This window comes from Ursus maritimus, unplaced genomic scaffold (assembly GCF_017311325.1).
Source record: "Ursus maritimus isolate PB19 unplaced genomic scaffold, ASM1731132v1 scaffold_1, whole genome shotgun sequence".
Classification (NCBI taxonomy): domain Eukaryota; kingdom Metazoa; phylum Chordata; class Mammalia; order Carnivora; family Ursidae; genus Ursus; species Ursus maritimus.
In genome coordinates, this window is record NW_024423343.1 from 106481905 (window position 1) to 106508095 (window position 26191).

The 26191-nt window shown below is 38.2% G+C and overlaps 1 protein-coding gene across 2 annotated transcripts in view; it reads left to right on the plus strand.

Annotated features, from left to right (window-relative positions):
- Nucleotides 1-26191, plus strand: part of UGGT1 (UDP-glucose glycoprotein glucosyltransferase 1) — a 131469-nt gene that overhangs the window by 32818 nt on the left and 72460 nt on the right. For both annotated transcript variants that reach the window (XM_040619470.1, XM_040619480.1), the window contains exons 9-16: nucleotides 1788-1888; nucleotides 2510-2609; nucleotides 3765-3825; nucleotides 15095-15186; nucleotides 16775-16925; nucleotides 18815-18934; nucleotides 20251-20336; nucleotides 24919-25054. In XM_040619470.1, the coding sequence (XP_040475404.1) occupies nucleotides 1788-1888; nucleotides 2510-2609; nucleotides 3765-3825; nucleotides 15095-15186; nucleotides 16775-16925; nucleotides 18815-18934; nucleotides 20251-20336; nucleotides 24919-25054 (847 nt within the window). The remainder of the gene's footprint in view (nucleotides 1-1787; nucleotides 1889-2509; nucleotides 2610-3764; nucleotides 3826-15094; nucleotides 15187-16774; nucleotides 16926-18814; nucleotides 18935-20250; nucleotides 20337-24918; nucleotides 25055-26191) is intronic.

Below are 26191 nucleotides of genomic sequence, written 5' to 3' on the forward strand. Positions count from 1 at the left end.
TTTAAGTGAGAGAGGTCATAGCTATTTACTTAAGCTAAGCATAGCCTGAAACAATGCAAAAAAGGTACATTCAATTGAAATACATTAGACTTTCCTTCAGATTAAAGAGGATAAAAGATGATTTCTTGAAGAAAAATTCATAGCCATTTTATGAAATTTTATAGAAATTTATAGCTGAAAATTCTTCTTAGCTGTTATTTTAAGTGTTGTAGTTATTTCTATTATGCCTTGAAAATTGTTTAGAGTCCTGAATTCTGCTTTATCTGGAAATCTTAATGAGGACAGCTACAGTGAGGTTTTTTGGTTTTTGTGTTGGGCTTTTTTTTTTTTTTTTTGGTAAAGGAATGGATCATGAAGAAATATATATAGGCCCAGTTTCATGTATTTGAGCTTTAACATTTGGCCCAGTGAAATGACTTAATCAGACTAACAATTTAGCAGAGATGAGTCAGTTCATGTTGAATTTCTGTGCATAGGTTCAGTTTACCCTATGCATATGTATGTTTCTTTGTGTTTAACATTAGTTTGGGCCTCCTTAGTATGCAGTCAGATTCCATTTTTATTGAACCCAGGTTTCCAGAATCTCTTTTCATATTCATGTTTTTTATGTTTGCTTTTTGGATAGCATTATGATCTTATGTATTTAGAGCACAAAGCTAGTATGTAGAGTATTGAAGACATTTCCTTTTGTGGACATTCAAAACAGTTATTTAGCTATCTAACATTTTCTGATATTTTTATCGTGAAGGTGAGTTTGTAGTAACTGATTGGAAATGAATTGGTTGGAAGGTGAAGAATCTGAGTAAATATTTTAGTTTCTGTATGTGGCATTTAAGAATTTTGAGTTTCTAGTATTTAAAAGAACAGAATTACTCTACCAGCCATCTGTTGTCTGATCTAAATGATATGTATCTGCGTCTGATAACTTCTGTTTTACTAGCTTTAAATAGAATGTACTGTATTTCAAGATAAAACTAAAGGAAACCCAATAATCTTGGTTACCTTAAGTTGTATTATTCGTGTGATTAAAGGATTTATGAGCATGTAGCTGAAAGAAATCCATTTTGGGACTGGCAGCGATATATTTCCAGTTTTATTTTGAGAAACTAGAAAGATTCAGTAAAGTATATGGAAAATAATAGAACATACCCATGTACTTAACACCCAAAATTGATGTTTGTAATCATATTTGCTTTTCGGTTCCAAAGAACTATTTATCAAGTTTTTTCCCAACATATGCCTTCTTTTACTTAAAAGAAACAAACAAACAAGGGTAAAACGCTACAGGTAGAGTTGGGGGTCCCCTTGGTCACCACTCTCAGTCCCATCTCCTCTCCCTGACACAGAGAATCACTATTGTAGTGATTCATTTTTTTAATCTGTAAATTTTATGATTTTTAAAATAGTAATTTTCTATATTAGCTTATTTTTTAAATAAGATTTTATTTATTTATTTGATAGAACATGAGCAGGGGTTGGGGCAGAGGGAGAAGCAGACTCCCCACTAAGCAGGGAGCCCAATGCAGGGCTCAGATGCAGGGCTTAATCCCAGGACCCTGGAATCATTACCTGAGCTGAAGGCAGACACTTAACTGACTGAGCCACTCAGGCACCCCTATATTAGCTTATTTTTAAGAAAAATAATTATGCTTTAATATTTTTCATATATTGTAGGAATTTTCTTATTGCTAAGGGGAAAATCATGAAGATAAAATTGGAGCCAACTTCTAAGTGTGCTTTGAGAAAGCAAAGACACATTAATAAGACTGATTTTATGTTTCTTTCAGAGACCTGCACCCTGACCTGAAGGGGCAGTTGAAAGAACTCAGAAAACATCTTGTGGAAAGCACCAATGAAATGGCACCTTTAAAAGTTTGGCAATTGCAAGGTAATAAACATGTAGAGGAATCAACTCGCCTACTTTTTGACTAAATTTTATGGTATTAAAAAATGTAGAATTTGAAATTAATGTTGTTTATTGGCCAGATTCTGAGGGTACCACAGATTTTCAAGATAGAGTGATTAATTGTGATTAATCAGAAAAGAAAAGTCCTTTTGGAGACAGATAACACTATGCAGAAGTACATATAAAAATGAGTGCCAGATCTTTGTGTGAACAGATACATAAGTGTGTAATAGTACAAACATGTTTGTCTTAGTCTTTATGTTTCTTTATATATACATTTCTTGAACAGTGTATCTGTTGAATGTTAAAGACATATTAACATGGCAGGATATATTCTTGCTTTTCTGGTCCAGAGATGTAGTTATCACATGATTATTATTTAACATAATTTACTAAAGTCTTTTGCTATACTTCGTGGTATGTTATAAATTCAGAAAAAGGAAGTGAATAAAACCTGAAATTGGACTATGGGCACTCTCTGAAATGGTTGCATTCTCAGGCATTCTCAATTACCAAGAAAATTGTGAGAAAGAAGTGTGTTTTTTTCTTATTTCTCTTTGCATTAGATTAATGCACTTTAAATTGCATTTGACCTTGTTGCAGATCTCAGTTTCCAGACCGCTGCCCGAATCTTGGCTGCTCCTATTGAATTAGCTTTGGTAGTTATGAAGGATCTTAGTCAAAATTTTCCTACCAAAGCCAGGTAATTAAGAGTAAGGCTCTGACACATTCTTCTCTTTGACACATACCTAATTATCTTCATGTTTACATGCAAGATGAGGCAAGTAAAATATGAAAATGCTTAGAAAATTAAAGTTTTACTATCAGTACCATACTGCTAATGATACTGTCTTTTTGGGAAGGTGGCAGTACCATATATCGTCTGGTTGGAGAGACCCATCTAGCTTGTGTCCTTGGCTCTGTCACTTGCTAGTTGCATGATGTTTGCAAATAAGTGACCTCTCTTTACCTCACTTCCTCAGCAGTAAAATGGAAATAATGATACCTACCTCTCAGGATTAGATGAGTTAACAAAATCTAATGTATGCAGATATAACTAATCTAGGGTCTGGCATGGACTATGTTTTTGTTCCTAAAGAGTTTCATATACATCATCTTATTCAAACTTGATGAGGAAAGTGAGTTCTAGAGGCTGACTTGCTCATGGTGACACAATAAGATTTTGAATACAGCTGATTTTTGATGTTGCTTTCAGTTGTATAATGGTCTTCCACATCTTCTAAATAAATGGTTTTAAAAGCCAAATTTTTAGAGGCTAATGACTTAAATGGTTGCCAGTGTTTTTCTTGAGTAACTGAACAAGGTGTTTTGACTTCTGATGTGAGATATTTTATAAATAAGTTTGCTTATTTGATTAGTCTTGGAAAATATTTCTTAGACAGGACTTATAAATCATATAGTACATTCTCATTTAGCAGCATGCTTTTGAAGATACACATGTAGGATTACACCTCCGCTGAAAGTGTTCAAATAGGATGAGCAGTCTGTCACCTTAATTTAACATTAGCATTTAGCCTGTGAACAATAAAGTCATGTATAGGAATAGAGTTACATATATTTAACCTGAGATCTTGGGGAATAACTGGACTTGCTTTAAAATGCTGCTGCTACTGCTACTTTTCTGTGGTGTCGTATCTTGTAATAATGAAAATATACGTACACCTGAATGGAGAAATGTATTTATTTGTGAAGGTGGAGGTTTTCTGTTTTGTTTTTTTTCCATTTAGTTTCTTGTAATGTATTGAGCAATGTGTTGTTTCATATGTAAATACAGGGAAATTGAAGACATTTATATCAAATGTTAACCTAAACACTAATAACATTTTTATTTTTTTAGAGCAATAACAAAAACAGCAGTGAGTTCAGAATTTAGAATCGAAGTGGAAGAGAATCAGAAGGTACTACCCAGTGGAAAATCATTATTTTCCTTTCTGTTTTGTATTGTATCTTTAAAGATGAGGAAATCTGAGTTACATCAATGACATTTAACAGTTTTACTCTCCTTTTAGTAAAGATGGTGGTGTTTTATTTCTCTAATCTTTTTTTGTATTTTTAATTTTTAATGAAAGTTGAATATGAATATAATCCAAACATCGGGTGCCTGGGTGGCTCAGTTGGTTAGGTGTCTGACTTGATTTTGGCTCAGGTCATGATTTAGGGGTCCTGGGATCAAGCCCCATGTCGGGCTCCGTGCTCAGTGTGGAGTCTACTTGTCCCTCTTCCTCTGCTCCTCTCCCCACTCATGCTCGCTTGTGCATGTGCTCTCTGTCTCTCTCAATTAAATAAATAAAATCTTAAAAAAAAAATCAGATAGTGCCACCACTTTGTTTAGATAAACAGCATCCTCCTAACATGACTTACTACCTGTTTTGTCCCCCTTACCAGAAGTATCTGCTTTCAACACTTAGCTAATTGTTTTGATATTTATCCCCAGATTTCTAGCAAGTTTGAATTGGTACGGTGTTTTCCAGTTTAGAACCTTATGTCTTGGCCTCCATTACAAGGATGAAGTTTAACTTTCTTTCACCGCCCCTCACCCCCATGTCTGCCATCACTCCATATTGGTGCTTCCTGTCTCTCTAATTTCTCTGTGTATTTATGTTGTGATTTTATCAATTTTCGTTCTGTTCCACTGTGGTCTGGTGGTTCTCTATGTCTAGGGCATACCAGTTATCCTGAAACCTTGCTTTAATCTCTTTTGTTGGCTCTCCTGTTCTTGGATTCCAGGGCTGCTTTGTTTTTTGGTTTACTCCCTTATTTTGGTGCAGCATATTATTCTTCATGAGAAAAGTTGCATGCGAGGTGAATTTCAGACTCTGAGAAATCAATTTCCCATTTCCGTTTTTTTTTTTTTTTTAAGATTAATTTATTTGAGAGAACACAAGCGGGGAGGAGGGCAGAGGGAGAGGGAGAAGCAGTCTCCCCACTGTGCATGGAGCCTGATGTGGGGCTGGATACCAGGACCCTGGGATCATGACCTGAGCCAAAGGCAGAAGCTTAACTGACTGACCCACGCAGGCACCCGTCCACTTCTCTTTTTATTAATATCTTCTCTGGATATAGAATTCTGAATTGGAAGTCATTTAGAAGTTTTGTTACCAGACCAAAGTGGGTCTGGTCCTTGGTGAGTTATAGACAGAGACCATACCAGGTGGAGTTGCCTCCAGAGATCATCTTTATTTGTATAGATAGGGAGATCATGGGGAATAATTTCCAAAGCCATGACTGTTCCAATAGGGGTAAGCTGGCTCCTTTTATTAGGATTTGGGATGAATATTCCCCAAAACCGGGGACTTTAACATTGCAATGAAGCTGAGGAGGTGGAGCACTTTCTGATTCATCTGCAGGGGTATCATCGCTCATCCTCAAATGTTTCTTTTACTGTTCCAGCAATTTGTTAGTTTCAAAAAGATGAAATTGACAGAACCTTTTAGGAGTTTCCTGAGTTCCGTAGGTCATTCCTGAGTTCAGGGGGTCAAGGGTGACAGTTTGAAGGCATTGCTTCTTGGAATTTTGATTTCTATTGTGAATATGAGAAATTTGAACCCTTGGTATGAGATCTGCTTTACTTCCAGCAATCATTCAGGATCTTTTCTTTGGCCCTTTTATCTGAAATTTCACAGTGCTGTGCCTTTTAAGAAAATCTGTGTTCTATTGGGTGGTTGGTGGCCCCTCCAAATCTGGAAAATAATTTCCCTTAGCTTTGGGAAATTTGCTTGAGTTACTTCTTTGCCTCATTCACTCTGGTTTCTCTCTTTTATTTTCCTGGAATTCTTCATTTTTTTATAATAATTTTTTATTATATTAGTCACCATACAGTACATCCCTAGTTTTTGATGTAGTGTTCCATGATTCATTACTTGCATATAACACCCAGTGCACCATGCAATATCTGCCCTCCTTAATACCCGTCACTGGCCTATCCCAGTTCCCTAACCTCCTCCCCTCTGAAGCCCTCAGTTTGTTTCCCAGAGTCCATAGACTCTCGTGGTTCATTCCCCCTTCTGTTTACTCCCCCTTCATTCTTCCCTTCCTTCTACCAATCTCCCTGCTATTTCTTATGTTCCATAAATGAGTGAAACCATATGATAATTGTCTTTCTCTGTTTGACATATTTCACTTAGCATAATCTCCTCCAGTCCTGCCCATGTTGCTACAAATGCTGGGTAATCCTTCTTTCTGATGGCTAATATTCCACTGTATATATGGACCACATCTTCTTAATCCAGTCATCTGTTGAAGGGCATCTCGGCTCCTTCCACAATTCAGCCATTGTGGACAGAGCTGCTATGAGCATTGGGGTGCATATGGCCCTTCTCTTCACTACGTCTGTATTTTCGGGGTAAATACCCAGTAGTGCAATTGCTGGATCATAGGGTAGCTCAATTTTTAACTTCTTAAGGGACTCCATGCTATTTTCCAAAGTGGCTGTACCAACTTACATTCCCACCAACAATGTAGGAGGGATTCCCTTTCTCCATATCCTCTCCAACATTTGTTTCCTGCCTTGTCCATTTTTGCCATTCTAACTGGCATAAGGTGGTATCTCAAGGTGGTTTTGATTTGAATTTCCCTGATGGCTAATGATTTTGAACATTTTTTCATGTGTCTGTTAGCCATTTTTAGGTCTTCATTGGAAAAGTGTGTTCATATCTTCTGCCCATTTTTTGATTTATTTGTTTCTCGCGTATTGAGTTTGAGAAGTTCTTTGTAGATCTTGGATACCAGTCTTTTATCTACAGTGTCATTTGCAAGTATCTTTTCCCATTCCGTGGGCTGCCTCATAGTTTTTTTTTTTTGGTTTTTTTTTTTTTTACTGTTTTCTTGGCTGTGCAGAAGCTTTTTATCTTGATGAATCCCCTAGAAGTTCATTTTTTCTTTTGTTTCTCTTGCCTTTAGAGTTATGTCATGAAAAAAGTTGCTGCGGCCGATGTCAAAGAGGTTGCAGCCTATGTTCTCCTCTAGGATTCTGATGGATTCCTGTCTCTCATCGAGGTCTTTCATCCATTTGGAGTTTATCTTTGTGTATGGTGTGAGAGAGTAGTCACATTTCATTCTTTTGCATATAGCTGTCCAATTTTCCCAGCTCCATTTATTGAAGAGACTGTCTTGTTTCCACTGGATTTTTTTCCTGCTTTGTCAACGATTAGTTGCCCAAAGAGCCAAGGGTCCATTTCTGGGTTCTCTTTCTGTTCCATTAGTCTATGTGTCTGTTTTTGTGCCAGTACCATGCTCTTTTTGTGATCACAGCTTTGTCGTATAGCTTGAAATTCAGCAGTGTGATGCCCCCAGCTTTATTTTTCCTTATCAACAATTTCTTGGCGATTTGTGGCCTTTCCTGGTTCCACACAAATTTAAGGGCTGTTTGTTTCAGTTCTTCGAAAAATGTCATTGGTGTTTTGATCGGGATGGCATTGAAAGTGTAGATTGCTCTGGGTAGCATAGACATTTTACCTATGTTTATTCTTCCGATCCATGAGCATGGAATATTTTTCCATCTTTTTGTGTCTTCTTCAATGTCTTTCAAGAGTGATTTGTAGTTTCTAGAATATAGATCCTTTACGTCTCTGGTTAAGTTAATTCTTAGATAACATATAATTTTTGGTGCTATTGTAAATGGAATGGGTTCCCAAATTTCTCTTTCTTCAGTCTCATTGTTCGTGTATAGAAATGCAACTGATTTCTGAGCATTGACTTTGTATCCCGCCACATTACTGAATTGCTCTATAAGTTCTAGTAGTTCGGGGGTGGAGTCTTTTGGGTTTTCCATATAGAGTATCATGTCAGCTGCGAAGACAGACAGTTCAACTTCTTCTTTGCCAATTTGGATACCTTTTATCCCTTTTTGTTGTCTGATTGCTGTTGCAAGAACTTCTAGTACTATGTTGAATAAAAATGGGGAGAGTGGGCATCCTTGTGGTGTTCCTGATCTTAAGGGAAAGGCTTCCAGCTTTTCCCCATTGAGAATGATATTTGCTGTAGGCTTTTCATAGATGGTTTTTATGAGATTGAGGAATGTACCCTCTATCCCTACACTCTGAAGGGTTTTAACCAGGAAAGGATGCTGTAGTTTGTCACATGCTTTTTCTGCATCTATTGAGAGGATCATATGATTCTTGGCTTTTTTCAGTGTGATATAATCTATCACACTGATCGATTTGCGAATGTTGAACCACTGTTGCATCGCAGGGATGAATCCCACTTAGTCTTAATGGATAATCCTTTCAATGTACTTTTGGATTGTATTAGCTAGGATCTTGTGGAGAATTTTGGCGTCCATATTCATCAGGGAAATCGGTCTGTAATTCTCCTTTTTGAGGGGGTCTTTGCCTGGTTTGGGGATCAAGATAATACTGGCCTCATAGAATGAGTTTGGTAGTTTTCCTTCTGTTTCTATTTTTTGAAACAGCTTCAGGAGAATAGGTATTCTTTCTTCTTTGAATGTTTGGTAGAATTCCCCAGGAAAACCGTCCGGGCCTGGAGTTTTGTTATTTGGAAGGTTGTTTATCACTGACTCAATTTCTTCATAATTAATTGGCCTGTTTAAAAAATCAATTTCTTCCTGTTTCAGTCTTGGTAGTTTATAGGTTTCCAGGAAGGATTCCATCTCTTCCAGATTGCTTAGTTTATTGGCATATAGCTGTTGATAAAAATTTCTAATAATCCTTCCAATTTCAATGGTGCTCGTCGTGACCTCTCCTTTTTCATTCATAATTTTAATAATCTGGGTCCTTTCTCTTTTCTTTTGGATAAGTCTTGCCAGTGGTCTGTCAATTTTATTGATTCTCTCAATGAACCAGCTTCTAGTCCTGTTGATCGGCTCTACTGTACTTCTGGTTTCTAATTCATTGATTTCTGCTCTAATCTTGGTCAACTCCTTCCTTGTGCCGGATTCGGCCTGTCCCCCTGTTGCTCTTCCAGCTTCTTGAGGTGAGAATCTAATAACTGCATGTTAGATTTTTCTATTCTTTTGAGTGAGGCTTGGATGGCTATGTATTTCCCCCTTAGGACTGCCTTTGTAGTATCCCACAGGGTTTGGACCATTGTGTTTTCCTTCTCGTTGGTCTCCATAAATTGTTTAAATTGATTTTTGATTTCCTGGTTTATTGATTCATTCCTGAGCAGGATGGTTCTTAGTCTCCAAGTGTTTGTGTTTCTTCCAAATTTGTCCTTGTTGTTGAGTTCCAATTTCAGAGCGTTGTGGTCTGAGAATATGCAGGGGAAAAGTTCAGTCTTTTGGTATTGGTTGAGACCTGTTTTGTGTCCCAGAACATAGTCTATTCTTGAGAATGTTCCATGGGCATTAGAATAGAATGAGTAATCTTTGGTTCTGGGGTGTAGTGTTCTGTATATATCTATGAGGTCCAACTCGTCAAGTATGGCATTCGAGAATATGCATGGAATAATTTCAGTCTTTTGGTATCAGTTGATACCTGTTTTGTGACCCAGTTTATGGTCTATTCTGGAGAATGTTCCATGTGCAATTGAAAAGAATGAGTATTCTGTTGTTCTGGGGTGTAGTGTTCTGTATATATCTATGATGTCCATGTGGTCTAGTATGTCATTGAAAGCTCTTGTTTCTTTGTTGATTTTCTGCTTAGGTGATCTGTCTATTTCTGAGAGCGGAGTGTTGAGGCCCCCTACTATTAATGTATTATTATATATATGTCTCTTTATTCTGGTTAAGAGCTATTCCCCTGTTGGGGGCATAGATATTTATAATTGTCATATCCACTTGTTGGATACGTCCTTTAAGAATAATATAGTGTCCTTCTGTATCTCTAACAACAGTCTTTAGTTTAAAATCTGATCTGTCTGATATGAGAATTACTTCCCCAGCTTTCTTTTGAGGTCCGTTGGCATGGAAAATTGTTCTCCATCCCTTCACTTTCATTCTGGATGTATGTTTAGGTTCAGAATGAGTCTCTTGTAGGGGCGCCTGGGTGGCACAGCGGTTAAGCGTCTGCCTTCGGCTCAGGGCGTGATCCCGGCATTATGGGATCGAGCCCCAGCGCTATCGCAGAAGCTGAGCCTGCTTCTTCCTCTCCCACTCCCCCTGCTTGTGTTCCCTCTCTCACTGGCTGTCTCTATCTCTGTCAAATAAATAAATAAAATCTTGAAAAAAAAAAAAAAAAGAATGAGTCTCTTGTAGACAGCAAATGGATGGGTCATGTCTTTTTATCCAATCTGCAACCCTGTGGCATTATGGGAGCATTTAGGCCATTGACATTGAGAGTGGTTATTGAGAGATATGATTTTAATGATGTCCTCTTGCCTGTGAAGTCTTTGTTTCTATAGATTGTAAATTTCTGTTCTGTATCACTCTTGGGGCCTTTTTACTTTTATAGAACCCCCCTTAACATCTCATGTAGGGCTGGTTTGGTGGTTACAAATGCTGTCAGTTTCTGCTGATCCTGGAAGGTCCTTATCTCTCCATCAATTCTGAATGACAGCCTTGCTGGATAAAGGATCTTTGGCTGCATGTTCTTCTCAGATAGAGCTTTGAAAATACGCCTCCAACCCTTCCTAGCCTTCCAGGTCTCTGTAGACAGGTCTGACGTTATTCTGATATTTTTACCTCTGTATGTAAGGATTTTCTTCCCACTGGCCACTTTCAATACTGTATCCTTGGATCTATATTTGCGAAATGCACTATGACGTGACGTGGTGTAGGTCTGTTGTCATTGACCTTGGGAGGGGTCCTCTCTGCCTCTTGGACACGAATGCTTGTATCCTTTGCTTGTATCCTTTGCCAGATTAGCGAAGTTCTCAGCTACAATTTGTTCAAATATCTCTTCTAGACCTCTCTCTTTCTCCTCTGCCTTGGGGATGCCGATGATTCTGACACTGGAATGTTTCTTTGAGTCAGTAATCCTCCGTAATCTACATTCTTGAGATTGGATTTTTCTGAGCCAAGTTTCTGTGTTAACTTTCTCTTCTACCATCCCATCCTCAATTCACTAATTTGTTCTTCTGACTCATTTACCCTGGCCATTAGAGCATGACTTTAGACTGTAGTTGATTCATAGTATTTTTAATTTCTGCCAGATTCGCTCTCATTTCCACCCTTAGAGATTCTATATTCTCGTTAATATTTTCGTTAATATTTTTTTCAAGCCTACACATCATCTAGACCATTGTTTTTTTTTTTTTTTTTTTTTTTTAAAGATTTTATTTTTATTTATTTGACAGAGATAGAGACAGCCAGCGAGAGAGGGAACACAGGCAGGGGGAGCGGGAGAGGAAGAAGCAGGCTCCCAGCAGAGGAGCCCGATGTGGGACTCGATCCCGGAACGCCGGGATCACGCCCTGAGCCGAAGGCAGACGCCTTAACGACTGCACTACCCAGGCGCCCCTAGACCATTGTTACTCTGAACTCCATTTCTGACAATTTAGTTATATCCATATCTATTATTTCTGTGGCAGAGGCCACAGTCTCTGTCTCCTTTTTTTGCTGAGGGTTTGTCTTCCTTGTCATTCTGATGAGGAGCGGTTGCGGGGTTGCACAGAGCCCAAATTATTGACCAGGACCCAGGCAGTGCGCGCTTGTTTTATCGGGACCTTTGCTAAGTGGGCTTCCTGATTTTTCAGCCTGCCTTCTAGGGGAGGGGCCTGCCACGCTGATACTCAGGCAACCCTGTTTGGGTAGAGTTGTCCTATCCCCTGCGAGGGGGGATGGGAATTGGCACAATGTGAGCCGGTATTTCCGGGCTTTTGTTCTCTGGTGGTTTTCCCCAGTGGTTTTCTGTTGGTCTTCTGAGAGTCAGAGCAGCAGTGGCTGAATCCTCGCCTCTGTCTCAGAACAGAGAGATCACAGTCCACTTTCCACTGAGCTCTCTTGGCCTCTTTAACTCTGTTTCTTTTGGTGCTAACAAAAACCCTGCAGCATCCCGGGTTGTCTTCCAGCCCTCACTTACAGGGCCAGTACATCTCTGTCCTTTGTGCTTTTAACACCGCCAGTTGCCCCCGGTTCCCACGCGCGGTCCTGATCTCCCTGTTTCAGTGTGGTTCCCGCGCGCTCTGGAGCGCAGGTTTTCAGTCTGGTTGCGCACGCGCTCCCGAGCTCTCAGTTTCAGCCTAGTTCGAGTGTGCGCTCCGGTGCTCCGGTTGTCAGTCTGGACGCTCGCCTGCTCCTGAGCTCCCGCTTTTATTCTGGTTCCAGGGAGCGCTCTGGAGCTCTGCTTTTCAGACTGGTCGCACGTGCGTTCCCAGGCTCTCGGTCTCAGTCTGTTTTCTCACGGGTGTCGGTCTGCAAGTCTGGCCCACTCCCCAGTGCAGGTGGCTACCGCTTCCCGGCGCCCAAACACGGCAGCTCCCTCCCCCTTCCGTTTTATCTGTGCGCGGTTTCACGGCTCCCCGCTTCGTACCTCAATACTCAGCGCTGGAGATGTTCATTTGTAGAGATCCAGATGTATCTTCCTGTGTCTCAGGCTGATTCCGTGGGTGTTCAGGATGATCTGGTACCTATCCAGCTCGACTCAGGGGAGCAGCTGAAAAAGGGGTCACCTACTCCTCCGCCATCTTTTCTCCCTCCAAAATCTGGAATTCTTCATTTTTAAGTTATTTCATTGCCTCGACTAGTTTGTCCTAATTAAAAAATACATTTTATTTCCTGTTTTCCAGTTCTTTTATGCTTTATTTTAAAACTTTCTGGGAAAGATTTTCAACTCCTTTGTTGATATTTTTCCTTTAGTTTTCAAATCTTTAATTTCTAAGGGTTCTTGTTCTTAGATTCTTCTTTTTATGGTGTTCTTATATTTTTCTGACTCTAGCAGTGGTGCATGTGTATGTTTTCTTCTCTCTTGCACCATCTGTTTTCTTTTAAGTTGACTTTCTTTTTGTTTTGGCCTCTTGTCTTTAATGTTGAAGGCTTTCCTTACACGTTCTGCTCATATTGAAGAGAGTGAGGCAGTAAAGAACTGATGGGAAGCCTTAAGGATGAGGCTTTTTGATGGTAGGCTCTCCTGGTATGGCCTTTTCCTTGTTCACCCCAGTGTCAGTATCCTGGTACCTTTCCTCTTGAGCTATTCAGTCTCCAGAAAAGGATCTTCTGATCTTCTGCCTGGAGGGTAAAGTCTGGCTGCCTGAGTGGTAGAAGCCCAGTAGGAAGAACATTCGGGAACTTCCACTCAGTCCGCAGTATGGGGTCCCTGCCCTCAGTTGTGCTTCATTTCCCAAAGTTCCCAGGTTCTGTCTTTCACTCTTTGCAGGGAATGAGCCTCCATTTTTCTGGAGTAGAGGGAGTCATGACAGCAGTCACCTTACTGTGTGAAATCAGGGCAGTCTGAGGGCTCTTATCTTTACAGCACGCTTTTTTTAGCCTAGTTATTACCCCTTCATACATGTGTTCTTTGTACTGTCAATTCTTGAGCCTTTTGAGGAGGTCCACAGGATGACTTGTGGTTTCTGTTGGCTTTTCCCACTTTTGGCCTGGCATACAACTTTCTTGGGATTGCTAAGACAGTTGGTACTCATGCATCTCCTTTCCACCTTCCAGAATTAATTGTCCTTTTTCTTTTTTGTCCTCTTTGTTGTGGATTTATAACTTTATAAAAGTCCCTTTTTAAAAAACTGATATTTCAAGAGAGTTTCAGGACGGAAAAAAAGAAATGCTTATGCTCAGTCTACTATCTTTACCCCAGATTTTTTAAACCTTTACGTATGAGATATTAATTAAATAGATCTGAGGAATAAGTAAACCAAATTTATCTAAAATATTTACTAAGTTGAAGAAACCTTATTAACAGTTTTTATTTACCTCATTTTTGATTTCCAGAATAACAGTACCAATATTATCTAATTTTTAGGGCTACTTTCCCCTGCAAGAGAACAAAATATTAAATTATATAGACTGTAGTACTTCCTTGATTCTTTGGGGTTTTTTAAAATTAAATATTTTGTTAAAGTATAAAATACAAAAGTATACAACACATGCAAAAATGTGCACAAACCCACAATCTTTAGTGTGATCAATTTTCACAAAGTGAACTTTGCTCTGTTACCAGCACCCAGATCTTGAAGTAGATATGAGTCGTGTTTAGCAGCTCAGAGTCACTGTTTCTTATAGTCATAGGGTGTACAGCTTGGGTGTGAGTGGACATGGAGTTTTTCTTTCCCATGTAAGAAATTCCTATTCTGAATTGATGCAACTCTCCATTTTCCCTTATTTTACTTGCAGTTTAATACTTGCAGGGCAAAGAAGCAAAAGGTGTGGCCTCCTCATTATTTTATGCTTTACCCATGCAATACTGGGCCTTAAAGTTTACTTCTATTAGTCTGCTGACTACTGGGAAATGAAGGGAGCTCAACAGTCCCTGTCCTCCTTTTCCCCGCCCTGTGAGAACTAAGGGCTTAAGTTCTGTCCCTAATATCTGAGTAGTTTTTTCCCTTTGCTGTGTGGATTAGCTCCCTGTGGTGTGGAATATGAATAGTAGTCCCAGTTTCCTTGGAAGGAAAGAGTAATTAAACGGAAAGAATAGAAGTCAATAGAAGCTACAGCATGGCATCCAAGCAGTGTGTCTGATGGGTCAGGCAGGTCTGAAGGGCTGCAGGGACTGCACAGTCACCTGTGTGTCAGGGAGCCACTGTCTTAGGGAGCAGCAGTTGAAGGGCCCCATGGAGATCAGGTCTTGGACAGTTAGGTTGCATGTGGCTACTGTCTTCAGGGCAGCAACTCAGTTTCTTAGTGTGCATTAGTTTGAAGGTTTAAGGGAGGTGTGGGGTTTTGAAACCCTTTTAGATTAGATCCCTGGAGTTCATCAGGAAGGCCCAGCTGTTAGTGACTGCTGTCGCCACCTTGGTTGGCATCACAAATAGGAAGTAGTAATAGAAGTCCTCTTACATGAAAAGTGACCCTCAGCGCTTGGCTTATTTAACCAATCTCCCTCCTCCTCCTTCCCCTGACATTATAGGAAACAGTTGTATTAATCGTAGTTGGAAGGAAGAAGGGAGGAGTCATGTATTTCACATGAACTAGCAGTTTCATTGCAATGCAGTAAATGATAATAGTCTGTGGGAGTACATAAAAGGAAATCTTAACCCAGCCTTAGGGTTTCCTGTAATAAATAAGAGGATGCAACGTTTGTACATATACTAAAGTCAGAAACATGGAAATTTTTGTTAAATGTTCTCTTTCTGCTCCTTAACAATTTTTTAAAAATATTTTAGTATTTCAAGGGAACTTTAGGATTACAGCCTGGAGATTGCGCGCTCTTCATCAATGGACTTCATATTGATTTAGATACACAGGATATATTCAGGTATGGATAATATTTTTTATTCTCTGAAAAGGTTTTATAATGTTAGCTCCTTATAGCATGTTCAGATTGTTTTTCCTACTTGACATGGCACATTGCAAAGCCTATTGGCTTACCAGGTGCAGTGAGTAGTGAGTCCTGAGTCCTGGGTGGATGACTGGGATGGACACGATAATAATGTCATTTGTTATCATAATGTACATTCAAGGCCTTGGACATTGAAGGCCTTAGTGTCTTTTGAGGATGCCCTTTTTTAGAGCTATAGTTTTCCTCTTATCCATAAAAAAAGAGTGTGAGTGGGTTCTTTGACTTCTGGAAATAGTGTAAAGTAGGTTTATTCAAAATACTGCCTCTGCCTCCCATATCTCAGAAGGTGTTCCATTTTACATACATTATTTGAATATCTAGGGGCACCTGGGTGCCATAGTCTGTTAAGTGGCTGACTGATGGTTTTAGCTCAGGTCATGATCTCAGAGTTGTAATCTCATGACATTGAGCCCCACGTGGAGCCTGCTTGAGTTTCTCTTTCCCTCTCCCTTTGTCCCTCCCGTGCTCTCTCTCTCTTTTCTTTTTCAAATGGATAAATAAATCTTAAAAAAAAAAAGAATATCTACCTTTTTGTGTTGCTAAAATGGGGTTCAGGGCTAACTTGCTCTAAATTGGCCTTATGAATTTTGAGGCGGGGGGTGGATAGTTTGGTAGAATTCAGATTTTGTCCTTGGAATTGAGATTGACACAGTTGACACTGTGGCTTCATAATAGTAAAAACAAAAGCTATGGCTAGTGCTTCAGAAGAACCAGTTCCCACAATAGTATTTTTCACATTAATTATTTTAATTGAGCTTTTATGTCCTCCTCCTGCTTTTCAGAGCCAGTAAAAAGTTAGTAAAATGGATGTGGACGCTTTAAAAAGATTGTATTTTTTTAAAGTAAAAAATATACACCTATGTCTTTAATTTTTCAGAGTTTACAGATTGAGTACTTGGCTTATTTAAACAGTTTTAAGTGATAGACAAAATAAAAGAACTAAGAAAAGTCAAGTCTTCATCCTGGCTTATTTCTTCTTCCTTCCCATCTTTTCTACCTTCCCTAGCAAACCTTTATGTTGGGTATAAATTCTTCCAGACCTTTTACTGTGGTTGTATATGTGTGCACCTTGTAAATTGACACTGATGTTGTAACTTATGTTAAATCTATATAATGTAGTTATTTTTTAAAATAAATTTTTAGTTATGAGATAATTGTAGATTTATATAGAAATAATACAGAGAAGTTACCATCATTTTTTTTTTTTAAACATGTAGTATAAAATTCAGGTGAGGATTATTTCATCCTCAAATTGTGTGTTTATATTTAGAGGTAATTTTATACCTGATAGATACGTTGGTAAGTATAAATAAGAAGCAAGTCCTACCTACTTCGTTCTGTATATTTTGACAAGATGAAGCAAAGGGAAGAGCTCCCTTTTTTGATTTCTTGGCTAGTTTGAACAGGGCATTGAGTTTGAACTGATAAATTTTTTCATGGTGAGGGTTTGTTTGTTTGTTTGTTTGTTTAACTTTTTCTACTAAATACCTCCCCCCCCCCCCAGTCTGTTTGATGTTTTGAGGAATGAAGCTCGGGTAATGGAGGGTCTGCACAGATTGGGAATAGAAGGCCTTTCGCTGCATAATGTTTTGAAACTGAACATCCAGCCCTCTGAGGCCGACTATGCTGTCGACATCCGGAGTCCTGCTATTTCCGTAGGTATTCTGGAGTGTCCTGGGGGCATTCTGGCCAGGCATTTTATTATGGTTTTCTCATTTGTGTTTCGTGAGAGGTAGGTTACTTCTGCCATCTCTTATATTGGCATCATACAGTGATTTACAACAGCTGCTTATTTGGGACTCTGTATATATAATAAAGTAGTCCCTTAAATCCTCCAAAAAGTTGAATTATTATGTTTAATGTGATTAAGACAGTGATTTTTCCAGTTTTGTATCCCCCTAGGATTCGGCTGAGTATCTCTTGGGAAAAAGAATGCTAAGTTTGTATTTTCTCAGTTGCATACAAGTTCTGTGTGATTTTTTTTTTTTCGCCAATATCCTTCTTTAAAAGAACTTTGATTATTTTGTATGTGAAGAATTTATATAGATTAATATCTGCTCTATTGGTGTCTCTGAGCCTCTGTCTCCTTGTATGGTCAAAGGAAGAATGTTGTTACAGGTGTGCCTGGCACACCCTTGACCCTCCTGTCCTTTTTTCTTGGTTTCTGTACTGCATTTATTGTGGGGAATTTTTTTCAAAAGAAATTATGTAGAATGTAGATGATCATTACTTGAGTTCTCCCTAGGTAATGTAGTTTTTATTTTGATGAATATTGTTACATCATTTGTTTTCTTGTTAAAAACATTTTTAATTACAAAGAGTAAAGAGATTAATATAATTAATAACAGTATAGCCCATCACCATACTTAGTACATGTTAACATTTAATCATTTTGTGTCAGATCTTATTTTCTTGGAAGAAAACAATGTTTCTGTCCAAATCCTCTTTTACTTCCACCCCTTTCCTCCCTGCAGCTGATTGCTCTTTGTAAGTAGGTGTACATTCCTCCTGTGCCTTACTTTATTACTTTATTTCCTATTGTATGTTTTGAAAATTTGAAAAATGCCATAGCAGTGTCCTTCATCATTTTCCTTGTTACTCAGCAATTTTGTCAGGACTCACATAGTTTGACCCATATAGATCTATTTTATCCTATCATGTTTTATATTTTGCTTATTAAAAAAAGATCTTTTGTACAATTACAGTTTAAAAGTCAGGACATACAGAAGGGTATGTCATCATACCCATACCTCATCACCCAGCTGTCCAGTTTTTCTCCCTAGAAGTAACAGGCATTATCAATTACTTGTGTATCCTTTCAGAAATACTCTGTTTACACAAACAAGGTTATGTTCACATACTTTCCCACCTTGTCCTTTTTGTAGAAATGTTACATACTGTTTACTCACTGCTCCCTTTATGGAATTAAGTTGTTGTATCCAGTTTTTTGCTGTCACAAGCAGTACTATACCCTTTTGTACCTCTCTCTCTGTGCATATATGTGAGAATTTATTTAGGATGGATACCTAGAACTAGAGTACTTCTCTAAAGTGACTGTTTCAGGCACCAGCATTGGGTGAGAGTTCCAATTGCTCTATTTCCTTGCCTATTCTTGGATATTGACAAATATTAAAATTTTTTCAATTTAATGAGTGTGAAATTTCGCTGTGGTTTTAGTTTCTAATTTAGTGAAGATTTGCATCTTTCCCTGTGTTAATTGGCCTGTTTAATTTCCTCTGTAAATTTCTTCATATCTGTGGCTTATTTTCATTTCTTATATGTTGCGGACCATTTTTTATTAATGTGTTAGATTTCTGTACATAGTCTTGATACTAGTCCTTTATTGGTTTTGTAGGTTGCAAATATCTTCTGTTCTGTGGCTTGTGTTTTAGTCATTCATTTTTCTACTAGATCTTTGTATTTTTGAAAATGGTTTTTCCCATGTGATTCTTCTTAAAATCATTTCAAGTCTTACTGTTATTTCTGGTGATTTCACTAATAGTGGCTCAAGTATATGCACCATGTTGTGCTGTTTTTTTCCTAGTGGATCAACAATTTGGAGGTTGACAGCAGATATAATTCATGGCCTTCTAGTCTGCAAGAGTTGCTTCGACCCACCTTTCCTGGTGTTATCCGGCAGATCAGGAAAAATTTGCATAACATGGTGAGTAAAACTACTTACTGTCTGGTGATGAGCTGTTTCTCCCTTGTCCTCTTCCCTACCTTTCAGCCATATTTAGACCGTTCATTTCTCTCCTGTACTAATTGCTTCTCCCACCACTATGACCACTAAATATGATCTTTTTCTACCTCCATATTCAAACTGAAGGGTTTTTAAATGTTTTGATCATGTGTAAGGCTGTGAGATGTCATAGTGGCAATACTGCCGCCATCAGCTTGTAAAGAAATGTTCCTCATCCTTAACCTGAAAGTTTAGGCCATGTTGTTTTAGTTTTTTAAGATTTATTTATTTATTTTAGAGAGAGATTGAGCGAGAGAGCTTGCAAGCAAGAGTTGGGGGGGGGAGTAGAGGGAGAAGGAGGGAGAGAGAATCTTAAGCAGACTCTGCACTGAGCATGGAGCCTGATGTGGGGCTTGATGGCATGACTCTGAGATCACAACTTGAGCCGAAACCAAGAAGTCAGACCTTTAGCCGACTGTGCAGCGCGGGCGCCCCTTATTTTAGTTTTAAGATAGTTTTACTCAGAAGATGAATATGCTGCTACTCTTTTCCTTTAATATCTTAATATCTAAAATTTAAATAAATCTGTCTGTGAGCTCCTACTTGTTAATTCCTTATTTCACTGCTTTAGAGAGGGAGAGGAGGAGGTTTCTTAGTTGGGTCTCTTTTTCCCTCTCATTTCTTCCTCTTCCACCATTTGCTCTTAAAGAGATTGGGGGCAGGTCTCCTTCCCCAGAACTTGCAAGGGAGACTGTTCTCTGTACTTGTCTTACTCTTAAAACCACTTTTTTTCCTTCCCAGTCAAAATTTCATTCTCTTTTTCTTACTATATATCTGAACTTTATTAAATGGGATTATATACGTATTTAAAGCACATCATGAGACCTTAATACATGATAGCTATTATTGTGATCTAAAAATTGAGTTCTAAATGAATTCTTAATTCAGAGATGCTTAGAAATGAATACACAAAAAAGATAATCTCCATTTTCTAAGGTAGGAGAGTTAATAAAATGAGTTTTTTTTAGGTGTAGTAAAACTATAGGTGTTAGTAATCTGGAACACAATTCCCATGTTATTAGCAGAACATCATGAGGAAATCACTTCATATTTCAGTACTGCATTCTTTTGAACATTAGGGAGGGAAACTGCTGTTTGTGTTACTCCTCTTTCATGTGGTTCAAGAGTCGCTGGAAAAAGATTACTTTCAAGTGCAAAGAGTAACAGCATTATTATTGGCCCTGTGACATTTGAATAAATTTCATTTTGTGTGTTCCCTTCCCCCTTCCCCTTTACAGGTTTTCATAATTGATCCTGCTCATGAGACCACAGCAGAGTTGATTAACACAGCTGAGATGTTCCTCAGTAATCATATACCACTAAGGTAACACTGGTATTGATTGGATGATATATGTCTAATTAGCTGAGGTTTTGTCATTCTTAAATGTAAGTCTGGTGCTACTGGATATTTAATAGTCGGATCATTAATGGCAGTTGTATCTTTTATTTAAGTATGAAGCAGTATCTTTTGGGGTAGAAAATTTGATTCTCAATGAATAAAAGCTTACTGCCATTGAATTATTAATAAATAGCCCATGTAAAAATAGTTTGTGGTCTCAGCTTGCTTCCCAGTGAAAGGGAGTTTTCCTAGGTAAGTGTCCGCATCACAAAGCCTATTTCCCTTTTCGGTGGAGATAAAGAGCTTTGCCAACAACTTTTTTAGACTGCCAAGGACTAAGTGTACATGCAGCTTTTTTTTTTTTTTTTTTTTTAAGATTTTAGTTATTTATTTGATACAGAGAGACACACAGCGAGAGGGGGAACACAAGCAGGGGGAGCGGGAGAGGGAGAAGCAGGCTTCCCGCTGAGCAGGGAGCCCAATGCGGGGCTCGGTCCCAGGACCCTGGAATCATGACCTGAGCTGAAGGCAGACGCTTAACCGACTGAGCCACCCGGGTGCCCCTACATGCAGCTTTTTGTAGATGCAGACATACTTGTTTTATTTGCATTGCCAAATCTACCAACAGGGTACTTGAATGTCTGGGTTTTCCACTGTGCTTTTTTTAAGAACAGTGTTTTAATGCTTTATGAATACATGCTAAGATATCTTCACTTATATTCTTTTTTTAAAAAGATTTTGTTTATTTATTAGAGAGAGAGAGTGAGAGATAGAGATCATGAGCAAGGGGGAAGGGTAGAGGGAGAAGCAGACACCGCACGGATCAGGGAGCCCAATGCAGGACTCGATCCCAGGACCCTGGGATCATGACCTGAGCCAAAGGTACGCTTAACCAACTGAGCCACCCAGGCGCCCATTTTCACTTATATTCTGAATAATGTCGACCAAAATTTGAATTCTTAGAAAACATGAAAATAGAGAAGTCTAGCTAACAAATACTGTGTGTTCCGTACCCAGCACTGAGCTAAATGCTGTGGATAGTTTCTAAACTGTATTCTTACCTTCTTGGAAAAAGACTGTGCATACTTTCAGACACTTTAAGAAAATATTTGATCAGATGCTAGGTTATGTCCTAGTCATAGTGCTTTAGAATTTCAGGGAAGCAAAAGATTATGAACTAAGATACTTGGGAGGGACAGGGGTTTCACAGAACAGTTGGATAGTAGTTAAGCTTTGAAGAAAATAGAGGGTTTTTGTTGATGGAAGAGCAGAGATTTTTAGTGATATTTTTCACGTAAAATATGAATACCGCCTGCTTTATGGAGGACTAAACTACTGGATTGCAGCCAGAGCTATATTTTGATTAAAAGGGAAATAAAAGAACACTGAAGTTGTTGGCCCATGGTACACGATGGGCACTAAGTAAGTATTTATTGAATTGCATTGAGGGACAAGGAGAGGGAATGTGGTTTTTACATTGTGAGGGTAGGTGAGAAGACACGTAACTCATAGGCAGTAGAGACACGTGTTGGCATACGTAGTTGGTGGAGAAACCCAAGGCAGACTGGCTGTTGTTTTAGTCTTTGTTTCCCTTGATGTGTTAGACTAGGGTGTTGACAGGCTAAGGAGAGGAGGGGACAAATCTGGGAGACTCCCTAGTACCACAGGGAGTCTGTGCCTGTAGAAGTCTGAAGAACCCTAGCTTACAGAAAAACTCTGATGCCCCTTCTAAAAACTGGAAACGTGGAAAAGGGAATTCCTTTGTGAGGAGATATTTAGCTCTTATTTTTGTTTTCATAAGGGTAACATTTAGGTCATTTCTGCCTGGAGCCCACTCATATGATATCTGTTATCAGTGAGATTTTAAAAAACACACAATTTTTATCTATAAACAAACCCTCTTGCCACCACCATCTACATATATACACACTCTCCACATACCTCAGGAGAGCATGATATTTGATATGTATCTTCTTGTATTTTCTTCTTCTATTTTTAGGCTTTACCTTTTTCTTTTTTTAATTAATAGACTTTGTATCTTTTAGAGCAGTGTTAATTAATTAGCCCATATTGATACATTATTATTAACTAAAGTTCATAGTTTACATTATGGTTCATTGTTTGCATTGTATAGTCTGTGGGTTTTGACAAATGTATAATGACATGTTTCCACCATCACACGATCCTACAGAATCCTCCGTGCCCCACCTCTTTGTTCTTCCCTCTCAACTGCTGGCAACCACTGGTCTCTTTATTGTCTCTATTGTTTTGCCCTTACCAGACTTGGGACATGTATATATCTTTATTAGGTGGGCTTTCTTTTTTTTTTTTTTTTCATTTAGCAGTATGCTTTTAAGGTTTGTCTATGTCTTTTTACGGCTTGGTAGACCATTTCATTTTATCACCAAATAATATTCTGTTATATAGATGTACTCTAGTGGGTTTTTTTTTTTGTTGTTGTTGTTTTTTTAATCCAGTCACCTATTGGTAAACATCTTGGTTGCTTCCAAGTTTGGGCAATTATAAATAAATTTGCTGTAAACATCTGTGTGTAGATTTTTGTATGGACATAAGTTTTCAGCTCATTTGGGTATATACCAAGGGACACAATTGCTATATCTTATGGTAAAAAGTGTTTTGTTTTCTAAGAAATTGCCACACTGTCTCTGAAGTGGTTCTACTATTTTGCGTTCTTACCAGCAATGAGTTCCTGTTGCTCCACATTCTCTCCAGAATTTGGTGTTGTCAATGTTTTGGATTTTATCCATTCTGATTGTTGTGCAATGGGATCCCATTGTGGTTTTAATTTGAAATTCCCTAATTACATGATGTTGAGCTTTTTTCTTTTCTTTTTTTTTTGCTTATTTGCCAACTGTGTGCCTTGGTTGCTGAGATACCAATTCAGATCTTTTGTCCATTTGAAACTTTTTGTTGTTGTTGAGTTTTAAGAGTTCTTCGTATATTTTGGATATCTGTCCTTTATCAGATACATGTTTCTCAGTTTCTTACAGGGTTTCTGCCAGTCTGTGGCTTGTTTTCCTTCTCTTAATGGTATCTTTGACAGAGCAGAAGTCAATGAAGTTTAGTGCGTCTTTTTTTTTTTTTGGTCATTGATCATGTTTTTGCTTGTTAGATCTAGTAAGTCATTGTCCAACCCAAGATGACCTAAATTTTCTTTTTTTTTTTTTTTAATAATTTTTTATTATGTTAGTCACCATACAGTACATCCCCGGTTTCCGATGCAAGGCTCGATGATTCATTAGTTGCGTATAACACCCAGTGCACCATGCAATATGTGCCCTCCTTACTACCCATCACCGGTCTATCCCATTCCCCCACCCTCCTCCCCTCTGAGGCCCTCAGTTTGTTTCTCATAGTCCATAGTCTCTCATGCTTCATTCCCCCTTCTGATTACCGCCCCCTTTCTTTATCCCTTTCTTCCCCTACCGATCATCCTAGTTCTTATGATCCATAGATGAGAGAAATCATATGATAGTTGTCTTTCTCTGCTTGACTTATTTCACTTAGCATCATCTCCTCCAGTGCCGTCCATGTTGCAGCAAATGTTGAGAACTCGTTCTTTCTGATAGCTGAGTAATATTCCATTGTATATATGGACCACAACTTCTTAATCCAGTCGTCTGTTAAAGGGCACCAAGATGACCTAAATTTTCTGTGTTGTTTTCTAGGAATTTTATAGTTCTGTGTTTTACATTCATGTTTATGATCCATTTTGAGTTAATGTTTTGTGAGCGGTATAAGGTTTCTGCCTAGATTTGTTTTTTTGCATTGTGGATATTCCGTACCATCACCATTTGTTAAAAAGACTGTCCATTCTCAGTTGAATTATATTTACTCCAATATGTAGGCTAGTGACTTCTGTATTGGCCAGTGCGAGTTTTTTGTTTTTTGTTTTGTTTTTTTTGCCAGTTTGTAGATGTGTAATGGTATCTTTTTGTGATTCATTCTTTTAAATTAATTTAAATTTTAAAATGTGATAAACATTAACCTTGGTTGTAGCTTTTTGCTAACAGATAACAGTGAAAATTTTTATGTTTTCCATTTACCTATGATTTTCATCTTGCCTATGTTAATCTCAAAATCCACCCCCCTTTTTATATATTTTCACATTCTGAAAATGTTCACTTCCCCTAATTTTTGCTTAAAAACAACAAAATCTCCATCTAAAACTATAGCAAACCCTTCATGTCAGTAAAGGCCTTTCACCATGGGAAACAATGTGCTTTAACAGTTGAAAAGTCTAAGCCATCTTTGGGAACCTGCTTTTCTATTCTGTAAGTGATGAATGCCTTTGCCAGCTGTATTAGAGTAGGATGTGAACTGTGCTTTTCAGGAGCGGAAGTTTTCAGTAGAGGAAGTTACAGTATGTGAGTGGGATACAAGGATGCCATTCCTTTTAACCAGTTGCATTTTTTTTATAATAATAATTTTTTATTATATTGTTAGTCACCATACAGTACATCCCTGGTTTTTGATGTAAAGTTCGATGATTCATTTTTGAGATAAGTTTCTTTTTCTTCTTTTTCCCCTTCCCCCTCTCCCCCAGAATTGGTTTAATCTTTGTGGTTAATGACTCTGAAGATGTTGATGGGATGCAAGATGCTGGAGTGGCTATTCTGAGAGCGTATAATTATGTTGCCCAAGAAGTGGATGATTATCATGCCTTCCAAACTCTGATACATGTATGTTTTCAGTCAAAATGGTGAATAATTTTCTTAATGTAACTTACTCTAAAAAATAGTATAAGTTAAGAGAATTTTATATTTCTGTAAATTATTATTCTCTGAACCTTTGTGTTTTATATTTAAGCATTGCTTTTACTGGTTCACTGATGTTAATAATAGATTGCTGTGATTTCAGCTAAGATAAGATTTCTTAGGACCTCTACTAATGTACCTTAGTCTTCTGCCTTTTGGTGACTTGAAATCACTAATTAATTTTTTTCTTTTTTCTTTTTTGGTAAATGTGATGTTTTCTGCTTGTTTAAAAAAATGTTTGCTTTTTTTCCTTTTAAGGTCTTTATGGTATTTTAATTTAATTAATATCAAATCATAAATTCTTGTTGTCTGTTTTCTCCATATTTTTTACCTTGGGAACTGAAATGCCCTGAGTTTTAAATATACTGTAGATACTTTCTCAGGTTCAAACAAGGAACTCTTTTATTTTCTTTTTCTTCTATTTTTGAATATAAAAAATTTATAAGTAGCAGTTCTTTTGCTTACAGATTAGTGGTAATTATTAAAAACTATCTTTGAAGCAGTTGATTTTTACCACTTATTTTTTAACCTGTAAACATGTCAGCCTGCTGTTTATTATGTTTGTTATGTTTATTGTTTAGAGATTCAGTCTGGGGCATTTTTTATTAGTTAAAATGTTCATTTATTTATTTGGCTAACGTCTATTAAAGACTTACCATTTGCCAGGCCTGGTACTAGCTGCAAGGGATACAAAGAAGAATAAGACTTCACCTCTGTCCTCAAAGACCTTACAGTCTAGTGGGGGACATGTCCATGCAGATGGTTAATGTAATGTGGGAAGCACAGCCAACTGTGGCAGCACTAGGACCTCACTCCTCTAGGGATAGCATTGTTGTGGAGTAGGAAGTTGTCCCAGCTCAGTGTAGGAGGAAAAACAGGAGTCAGTTGAACAATGGCTGCAAATCAGAGGTAGTGATTCCTTTGTCTGTGTGGCGCAAGCAGAGCTGAGAGGGGAACCTAGTCATCGAGGCTGTCAGGCCATGCGATGAGTGTCCAGTTTGCAGAGGTTAAACTCCAGTTAAAAACATCATTCTGATGCATGTATGGAGATGGGTCTGATGG